Below are 11,000 nucleotides of genomic sequence, written 5' to 3'. Positions count from 1 at the left end.
TGTAAGCCAAAAAAAAAAAGGCCAGAATGTCGACATTGAATTTGATGCACAAATACCTTTCATGTCATTTGTTGCCATCAAATTTGGTGTGCAATAGAAAGTAGACTGTGGCCAATAAGTTTATCTAGTAATGAACCAACCCTTTCAATCCACTGTTGTTTGTTTGAAGGCGGCAGAAGAGCTCAGCTGAAGGTAACAGACAGCGACGCTCCGGGGAGTCCTTACCTTTGAACTGGCGAATCATGTTCCTGTGGTTCTCCACAGCCTCCTGAATGATCTTCTCGGCCGGGTCCATTTTCCAGCGCCACTCCGTGCCCACCGGGTTGGTGTGGTGTCTGCACAGAGAGAATTAGAGAGGACAGATCCTGTCAGCACGTCACCATCATAGCATTACAAGCCCCGGACCACAGACTCATTCCCCTGAGAACAACACCTGCACCCCCACTGCGTGCAAATTAGTGTCCTGTGACCCTTTCAACAGCTCTCACATCACATGAAAGGGCACAAATGCCAGGCAACAGGGCCTTACTTCCGTCCCCTGCCGCAAATAGCAACAGGAGCTGAGACAACGCTGAATGTGACACCATACCCCTTCATTTCACCAGGGCAGGGGTAGAGCCAAAATCTATTATGAGGATGTACAAAACTACATTTTCAAAAATCGACTAGTCAGTGGGTTGTCTGAACAGCTAGCCCACTAGCAGGTTTTTTTCCATTCAGTTTTTATTTGAAAGCTTAAAGGGATAGTCATTGTGACCCATTTCTATTAATAAAAAATGAGAAATGAAAAAAAACGAATTAAAAAAAGTTAAAAATAAAAGGTAATAAATAAGTGAATGGATTCATATAAAAAATAAATAAAAAATTATTTTAAAAAAATGAGAAATGCAAATATAATTAAAAAAATCTATTTAGTTAAAAAAAAATGACAATAAAAAACTAAAATATAGTGAAAATACTCATTAAAAAAAACTCAAAATCTAATATTAAAAAATTATAATAATTAAAATGATAATGTGGGTATGCTTAGGGAATCAAAACAACCAAAACACTGTAAAAATATTAACACTGATGATATCATTAACAATCAACAGGCTTGATCTTTTCCCCCTCCTGCCTTTGTCAAGATGGGCTTTCTGGGCTGAAGAGCCAATGTTTGAGATGGGTTTAAAAGCTTTTCCTCTAATGCTTTTGCTCAGTTTCATGCGATACTAGATACGATACACCGCTTATACACACGGGCATAAAAATAGAGTTCACTGACAGTCTCAAGACGATGATTTTTCTTCATTAAGCCCCATAATGCCACAAAATCAGCTGATTCAATGAGAAAACTGGATGCGAAATGACAGATTCACTCAACAACCGGATCAAAGCGCTCACTGAGACGCCTTCAATCTGCTACGTTAATCTGACAGCGCGTCTGACAGCGCATCTGACTGGAGGCTGTCCCAGTATGTCCTGTCCTGGAGCTGTAGGGCAGGAGACAGTGTCCTGTTAGTTTATGGGTGGATGTGTGTGTCACGCTCACAGTGATGTTCTTAAATCAAGTCCATCTCAGTCAGCGAGCAGCTTTCAGCTGTGCTGCAGCGTAAGGGTCACTCATGGTGGAAATCATCCCAGATCCTCTCTTCAGAGGAGGTGCGCTGATGCTCTTTGACAGCTCTTTTTTTTCCCCCACATAAAACCTCACTGCCAATGACAGCAATATTGAATGCTACCTTCTTTCCACAAGTGTCACTGTGAATCATCACTGCTGCATCTACCTTTGCACTTCCAGTTCATTCAGATGGACATCACAGCTGTTTGCTCAGGCATCTTTCAAATCACAGGCTGATTTTTTTGAAGTAAAGATTTTAAAAAGAGTTATGCACCAATCATTTAATACTTTGATTTAGGGGTTTGTTCAAACCCTAAATACGAGCAATATACACCCTACTTCATATTTGCTGAATGAAATCCAATACTTGTTTCTTACTAATTTTGGGGTGCTAATTCCAAAAATAGTGCCTGTTCTGTTAAAGCATGTCCCACTTTCTCACGAAACATTAAGCATTTTGTAGCATTTCTGCTTTTGACAAACATTTGCAAGGTGAAGTTTTGTTTTATCTATTATTCGCTAAAACTGCCATAAAGACACGATTTCTGGCAAGAGTCAGGTTACAACTATTTGTTCAATTCTCAGCCCATTTTCACACATATGAATGATTCTGAAGATGTTATTTCACGCCTAATCCTGATTTCAAGGTCAGAATTATAGCCAGTGACGGAAGAAAATGCTAACATGATCCAGATGTTTTCTGCTGTGGTTGTTTTACTACATCCAAAAAGAGAGAGAAAATTACAGATTTTGTGAAAAAGTATATTTGTAAACTTGTGTTTATGTAAAGTTCTTTGTCACTAAATGAAGCAATTTTTTTTATTTAATCATATTTTGTCATTAAAACATTTTTGTAAAATATTTTCATAATTGATTCATTATTTTCATAATTGTATTAAAGCTTATGTATATAAATTGAAAAGTTGTCGTTATAATTCTGTGAAAAATTGTACATGATGGAAAGTTTTTTTTGGTTTTCTTTTTAATTCAGCACCATCAAATTAGGTATTATTAGGTCAAAATTAGGTTTGTAAATCAGCAAAAAAAAAAAAAAAAAACAATGTCAAGATGCAGGACTGTGTAACAGATTGATTTATTATTAATTATTATTATTTATTAGGAGAAAATCATGGAATAAATACATTTTTTAAATTAATAAAAAAAGACTACCTCCAGCAGAAACCACATTTGTTGGCACAGGCCAGGCTCGGTGTGGTCTCCATACAGCGGTGTGATTCAATCCCATAGAAGGTGTGTTTATAGCAGCCTCCTCTCCCTCTCAGCATTGACTAACAAAAGAAAGGCAGCATTTGTTTCATTTATACAAAGACAAAACTGTTCCTGTCAGGAAACATTGTTCTGCTGTAAAAAAATAAAAAATAAACTTGCTAAAGAGCCTTGACAGCAAGATCAATTGGAGGAAACAACCTACCTTGGTCCAACGACACAGTTTTACCCCAGAGTGACTTCCTATTAGTTTGTACCCTACAGACCAGAAAGAAAAAAAGAAATGAAGATGGAAACAAGGCATTTATGTAGAGATTAGCAAGTTTTCAGAGTAGTGATCGAGCTACATAACCTCAAATGCTGGTTAACATTTTAAATGGCAGCAGCTACCGGATTGGTCACCAACATGTTTGAGTTTACAGGTGGAAAATTTCACTAATATGGTTGGCCTATTGTCAGAAAAAAATTTATCATTTTATAGCTTTAAATTTTTTTTTTACATTATGTTTTATTATTTTCATGTCATGGTCGAAAACAGATAAAGGACCAATAATGTGAATCTATAGTACTGAAGCAAATAGTTTATATGCAACAAATAAATTCAGGCATCACAGTGTTATAATGTACAGTAAGAAAGATAGATAATATCCAGGATCATGTGACACTGAAGACTGGAGTAATAATGCTGAAAATTCAGCTTTGCATCACAGGAATAAATTATATTATATATATTAAAATAGAAACCAGTTATTTTAAATTGCAATAATATTTCACAATATTACTGTTTTTACTGTATTGGTGAGCAGAAGGAGACTTCTTTAAAAAACATTTAAAAAAGAAAATAAAAATCTTAAGAACTTAAAAATGTATGTTCCTTTAAAACATCAACAATATTTTCAAACACAAAATGTGTATACATTCAAACATAACGTGAAATGCAAGAATTGTTTGGTTTTTTTTGTGCATAATTTGTACTATGTGAACATTAGAGCATTACTCCAAAACCCTTACCAAGCTGCAACCTAAACACTTCACAAATCATTATCTTATTAGTCACAACCAAGAGCACATTAACATGACCAATCATCATAACAGACGTCACTTACATAAAGGGCACAGTACAATAGCTTAAAAACAGCTGTATTTAACACATTTAGTGTCAGAGAGAGTGTAGAAGGTGATGGACTGTACTTTAATGAAATAAAGAGCCTGAAAAAAAAAAAAAAGGTGCATTTATAATGTACACAACGTACTAGCACAGCGACAGGCCTATATTTTCCATTTTACAGTCTGCTCGGGAACTTTAAAGGGGTTATATGATGCGATTTCAATTTTTCCTTTCTCTTTGGAGTGTTACAAGCTCTTGGTGCATAAAGAAGATCTGTAAAGTAGCAAAGACTAAAGTCTCAAATCCAAAGAGATATTCTTTATAAAAGTTCAGAGTCAGCCACACCTACCTAAAACGGCTCGTTCTAACACGCCCCCACATATCTACCTCACTATGTGGGAAGATTTGCATAACGCCGCCCAAATGTTCACGCAAAGAAAGAAGGCGTAACTTTTATTCTCACTGTAGTATTGTTGACGCTGCAGCCATGTCGTGAAGACGCTGTGTGCTTCGTTGTGAAAGCGAAACTACTTTGTTTGGTCTTCCAAAAGAGGACGATATACGCTTCGTCATGCCTAGAGCTGATCTCTGCTGGTCGCTGAGGGAATACGTCAACTTTCACCGTGGACGAAGCGGAGTCCAGCCCGGGGTCGTCACATGTGGTTGCCGCAGGCATAATGGACACGGGATTTTTTTTTTTTTTCTGCCATATGTCTATTCTAGAGAAATTTTGTTACACCTTTACTTAGTGATTATTTTGCCTTATGTCTGTTCTAGAGACATGTTTTGGAGTGTTACAAGCTCTTGGTGCATAAAGAAGATCTGTAAAGTTGCAAAGACTAAAGTCTCAAATCCAAAGAGATATTCTTTATAAAAGTTAAGAGTTAGCCACACCTACCTAAAACGGCTCGTTCGAACACGCCCCCACATATCTACCTCACTATGTGGGAAGATTTGCATAACGCCGCCCAAATGTTCACGCAAAGAAAGAAGGCGTAACTTTTATTCTCACTGTAGTATTGTTGCCGCTGCCGCCATGTCCTGAAGACGCTGTGTGCTTCGTTGTGAAAGCGAAGCTACTTTGTTTGGTCTTCCAAAAGAGGACGATATCCGCTTCGTTATGCCTAGATCTGATCTGTGCTGGTCGCTGAGGGAATACATCAACTTAGTGCTGTGGATCGCCGGATTGGCTTTCACCGTTTTCACCGCTCCTTTGCCGGGACCGCCGTTCTCGACCCCGCCGCCTCAGCTCACTCTTTACTTCAACTTAGTGCTGTGGATCGCCGGATTGGCTTTCACCGTTTTCCCCGCTCCTTTGCCGGGACCGCCGTTCTCGACCCCGTCGCCTCAGCTCACTCTTGCCCGGCTTCAGCTCAGGCTAAGCCGGGGCTTTCGCTCATGCTAGGCCGCTGTGTGCTTCGTTGTGAAAGCGAAGCTACTTTGTTTGGTCTTCCAAAAGAGGACGATATCCGCTTCGTCATGCCTAGAGCTGATCTGTGCTGGTCGCTGAGGGAATACTTCAACTTAGTGCTGTGGATCGCCGGCACATTTTATGGAGGACTGTTTACTGATCCTGGGAGAGTAACGTTTAGACTAAAATGCTGGCAGTTCTGACTCACGTAAGTACGTTTTCTTTTTTCATTTGCCACTGATGATTCAAACGCGAGTTTTGGGCAGTGTGGATTAATGTTAGCACTTGTTGTTTGTCATTTCTCCGATCACAAATGCAGACAGAGTTTTATGTTTACGTGGCGCGATGCAATGCAACGCAACGCGTAAAAAGACAGTATAAGTCATTATAATCTGTAATTATGTCCCCACTGGATGCAACAAATGCCTTGTTTGTAATGGGTTTTAATGTTTATGTCTCGTCGCTCCGACCAAACACGGCATCAATAGTATGTGAGGGGCGTAACATTTCCGTCTCACGCTTGAGGCTAAAATGCCGGCAGTTCTGACTCACGTAAGTACGTTTTCTTTTATCATTTGCCACTGATGATTCAAACGCGAGTTTTGGGCAGTGTGGATTAACGTTAGCACTTGTTTTTTGTCATTTCTCTGATCACAAATGCAGACATGGTTTTATGTTTACGCGGCGCGATGCAACGCAATGCGTAAAAAGACAGTATAAGTCATTATAATCCGTAATTATGTCCCCGCTGGATGCAACAAATGCCTCGTTTATGATGGGTTTTAATGTTTTTGTCTCGTCGCTCCGGCCGGGACACGGCATCAACAGTATGGTGAGGGGCGTAACATTTCCGTCTCACGCTTGAGGTATTCGGCCAATCACAACGCATTGGATAGCTGGCCAATCAGAGCACACCTCACTTTTCAGACTGATGAGCTTTGTAAAAATCGACGCGTTTCAGAAAGGCGGGGCATAGAGGAGAAACAATAATGTACAGTATGTGGAAAATAATGTGGGTTTTTTTACTTTAAACTGCATGAACACATTTCATTACACCAAATACACAAAATAATGTTCTTTTTAGCAGCATCATATGACCCCTTTAACATCCAGCAGGAGAAATGAAGGAAATTTTCCTACAAAGCTCCTCAATACATCTAAGCAGGCTGGAAGGCCAAAAATGCTCAAGTCTGAGCATTTCCTGTTAAGCACTTGAAGTTTGCACATTTCTAAGGTCCACAGCCTCGTTCTCCCACAACAGCGCTGCGTCCCCTTTGGGGAATCCGACTCAATTTAGACTTTAATGTGTAAGGGCCATCACAGGAACAGCCATCACTCCTATGACAGTCTTCATAAAACCACAGAATATAAAAGCATAGCTCTATGCTGAAAGGGCTGGCAGAGTTCACATCACAGCTAAACAAGACTTTCACACAAGAACAAGTTTTGTCCTTTTGAGGGGTTTATAAATCTCCATCCACCTTTGTCGTATGGACAAAAACAGTTTGCGTTTAATGAAAGAAAAAAAAAACTGGCTTGGGGGTTAGTAAACGATGTCAATTTTCATTTTTGGTGAATTATTCCTCTTTTTCTCTTCCAGAATTTCTCTGTAAGCGGTAAGAAAAGCAGTAGGAGTGAAGCTCCATACTAATGATCCCAATCTAGAGTCTCTCTCCCCTGTTCATTAGCTAAACTCCACATCAAACACATGTTCTTGTCTTTTATGTCTGCAAATAGCTCGCTGGGGCTGAGGAGGCAGGAAGGTGTTCTCTCGTCTCTGTCTGAAGAACAGCATCTGTTTGGACAGAGCCGGGTTCAGAGAGCAGGTCTGGTTTAAGCTGTGTAAAGGCTCAATATTTGGGCAGCAGAAAGCCGAGACAGAGGATTCCCTGCGGTGGTTCATTCTGAATGTACATGTCAGTAAACTTTAAAAAAAACTCGGCCAGGCGATATACAGTTGTGGTCAAAATTTTACATACACTTTGCAGTATCTGCAAAATGTTAATTATTTTACAAAAATAAGAGGGATCATACAAAATGCATGTTATTTTTTTATTTAGTACTGAATTGAATAAGATATTTCACATAAAATACATATAGCCAACGAGAGAAAATAACAGTTGAATTTATAAAAATGACTCCGTTCAAAAGTTTACATACGCTTGATTCTTAATACTGTGTTGTTACCTGGATGATCCACAGCTGTTTGTTTTGTTTTGTGATAGTTGCTCATGAGTCCCTTGTTTGTCCTGAACAGTTAAACTGCCTGCTGTTCTTCAGAAAAATCCTTCAGATCCCACAAGTTCTTTGGTTTTCCAGCATCTTTTGCGTATTTGAACCCTTCCCAGCAATGACTGTATGATTTTGCAAAGCAAAATGAGCTGATGAGGAACAGCACCAAAACAGAACTTCTCAAGATCAGTGGCACACTGCTATGGGATGACTTTAGTTTCAGTACTTCAGGTTTTCATTTCAAGCTGTTATTTATGATATAAGGTAGGTGACTGAAGAGGAATTTCAAGGCTTAATAAAACTTCCTCCAGACTCAATCTACTCCGACCAAACAGCATTTGCCCACTTTTTCTGCTCTAGCTGCTGTATTTCCTCTGCTGTTATTTAAAGGTAGTGACTTCTTTTAGAGGTCTTCAGCTCTTTCCTTCATTCATCTTTAAATCATTACTAATAATGCCGGAGGGAATCATTTTAGATTATCATTAAAAGAGCAAAAATAACAGAGAGTAAGAGGTTACCAGTCAGCCCTTCAGGAAATGAGTGTTATATAATCTCACATCAGAATCTTCTCTAGACTGCAGGCAAGATCAGATAAATTACACACATTTGTTTGTGCAATCACAGTTCACAACTCAACCTGCAAACAAACTGCCAGGAGGACACTCCAGTTAGGGTGAATCTTACTAAGAAATGTCTAGGTTGTATTTCACTCCAAAATACAATGAAAATTGTTTGTTTGTTTACTTATTTTAACTCCATGCTAGCTACCACTGCTATATTCACAGCGAGAAAAGAAAGAAAAAAATAACGAAATATATAGACTTTTTTAACTTTATAAAATGTTTTATCAAAAAAAAAAAAGAAGTAATATTAAGAAATTAATTAAATTACTTTCACACAATTTTCACTCAGAAATTACTAATAAATAATTACAAAGAAAGGGCAAGTAAAACACTCAATTAAATGTGAAATGTTGACATAAAAAGGCTGAAATTTTATATTCTTGTAAAACGTACTCCAATAATCTTTGAAATCCCTAATTGAAATTATGAAGTGATGAGAGAGAAATGAAACTAGCAAAAAAGTCTGCACGCAAAATGCTGAGACTGACCAATTAGAATGAAATTTAAGCTATAATAAAAATGTCTTATCCGACTGGTAGTACACACAACCTCGGTGGACATGAGAGCAGCCCAGCCTCTGTTGTGCAGTGTGTGTATGCAGCTGGAGGCAGGCTGTGCTGATGAAAGGAGTGGAGTGAGAAACTCAAGGGAACTCCGGCAGCAGGAGAGGAATAATTGGGCTTTGCTGCATCATTAAGCTCAGTTAGGTACAGTCACACCATCAGAGACTCCATAAGAAACCAGACGACGAGAGTGAAATTTGTAATGCACAATAGGAGAAGGGTTGCAGCTCTGCAGAAAGTTTTTTTAATAACAAATGTGAGATACCGCTTACGGAAAAGAAAAACTGTCAAAAGTGTGAGAAATAGTCATATTTGAAAACTAGGTTTACTATAATTCGGCTGACACTCTACCAGCACCGAGGACCTAATTACCATCAGGGCCTTGCCATCCGTTTTTTTTTTTTTGAGAGATGAAAAAACAGAGACGTATTTAATTAAAGCAGCTGGGAAAGCAGGAAACGACTGTCCATCATCAGGGAAATGGAACATAACAGTAATCAGTGAGGGGCTTGTGTAGTTAGTGTGCTTCAACTAATACAGAAGCTAATTTCAAGCTAGGTGTCGAACTTTGCAAAGCTAGTTTAATTTTAAATTGAAAGAGATGGGGTTTTATACAGTAAGTGCTGCATCACTATTACAATTAAGGTAAAGGATCAAAAGTTTGGGTAAGACTTTTTTGTCTCTTTTCCTCACCAAGGCAGCATTTATTTGATGAAAATTACAGTAAAAACAGCAATATCGCAGAATAGTACTATTATTTAAAATAACAGTTTTCTATTTGAATGTATTTTAAAATGTAATTTATTCCTGTGATGCAGATCTGATTTTAACCAGGAAATTAACGTTCTTAGAATTGACAGACAGTTGACCCTGAGAGGTCAAGTAAATATCTACAGCGGATCTAAATATTTATAATTAATTATAACTAGTTATGATTAATTATTCATATTTCCCCATGAGCTGATTCGCTACATGATCCTTCAGAAATCATTCTTATATGCTAATTTGCTACTCAAGAAACATTTATTATTATCAATGTTGAAAACAGTTGTGCTGCTTAATAATCTTGTGATTTTTTTCATGGTTTGATGAATAGAAATAACAGCATTTATTTGAACCATTAACCAGGAAATTAACGTTCTTAGAATTGACAGACAGTTGACCCTGAGAGGTCAAGTAAATATCTACAGCGGATCTAAATATTTATAATTAATTATAACTAGTTATGATTAATTATTCATATTTCCCCATGAGCTGATTCGCTACATGATCCTTCAGAAATCATTCTTATATGCTAATTTGCTACTCAAGAAACATTTATTATTATCAATGTTGAAAACAGTTGTGCTGCTTAATAATCTTGTGATTTTTTTCATGGTTTGATGAATAGAAATAACAGCATTTATTTGAAACAGAAACCGTGTCTGCGCCGCAACAGGACGCGACAGAGCGACCGCTGAAAATCATTTGAACCTTGTGTCAGCACGTCATAAATAGAACGAGGCATCAGTTTACTGTATCCAGTGTAGACAACATCACTGATTATAATGGGTTCTATTCTACACAGGACGCGAGCGGCGCGGCACGACAAAATACAATAGAACTCTATTGTATTTTGTCTCGCCGTGTGATGTGATGTGACCGATGTGATAAGCATTAGTTCTGGGCCGCGGCGTGGCAGGTATGAACACCAGCATTGACTGAATGGCTGCGATCAGCTCCGGTGGCCGTAACACAGGCTTTAATGCGCCGCAGACGCGTGCCGTGATGCGCAGATCAGCTCTAGTCTCTAACGTCACTGAATCTGCTGTTAAAAATTACCCATCCATTCATCATATCATCATGCAAAACTAAGAATTAGAATCATTGCAATGTGACGATCAAATATAGGTGCGGGTGGGTGGCGGGCGGATAATTTGAAGCAGTGTACTCGGGTGAAGTTTGAGCTCATCCGTGCATCTCTACTAAAAAAATGGAGCGCGCTCTGCTTGACAAACTAAGTAATTACATCATTCAGAAGCATTTAATCTGCGGGCTCAGGCTTATATCGACCGATAATATCGGCTAGGCATGGGCCGATTACCGGTTTCAAGATATACCGCGATTTGAAAATTTCACGGTTTCAAACCCACTGATATTTTCCGTTATACCGTTCCTGTGGTATGCACTGTTTTTCATGTGTCCTCAGAGACTGAAAATGTAGGAATCCCTCAGGTTGAGTGCAGTGTAGAGAGTA

General features: G+C 38.5%; 1 protein-coding gene across 1 annotated transcript in view; it reads right to left on the bottom strand.

Moving 5' to 3' along the window:
* tyw1 (tRNA-yW synthesizing protein 1 homolog (S. cerevisiae)) overlaps positions 1 to 11,000 on the bottom strand; it is a 76,340-nt gene that overhangs the window by 41,397 nt on the left and 23,943 nt on the right. Inside the window, exons 9-11 of the mRNA XM_016537968.1 lie at positions 3,033 to 3,085; positions 2,771 to 2,889; positions 226 to 335 (exon numbers count right to left, since the gene is read on the bottom strand). Of these exons, the coding sequence (XP_016393454.1) occupies positions 226 to 335; positions 2,771 to 2,889; positions 3,033 to 3,085 (282 nt within the window). The remainder of the gene's footprint in view (positions 1 to 225; positions 336 to 2,770; positions 2,890 to 3,032; positions 3,086 to 11,000) is intronic.

The sequence above is a fragment of the Sinocyclocheilus rhinocerous genome, unplaced genomic scaffold, assembly GCF_001515625.1.
Source record: "Sinocyclocheilus rhinocerous isolate Xijiao unplaced genomic scaffold, SAMN03320098_v1.1 scaffold877, whole genome shotgun sequence".
In the NCBI taxonomy this organism is placed as follows: Eukaryota; Metazoa; Chordata; class Actinopteri; order Cypriniformes; family Cyprinidae; genus Sinocyclocheilus; species Sinocyclocheilus rhinocerous.
The sequence above is the reverse complement of the archived record's forward strand: the minus strand, read 5'-3'. Positions and strand labels throughout refer to the sequence as shown.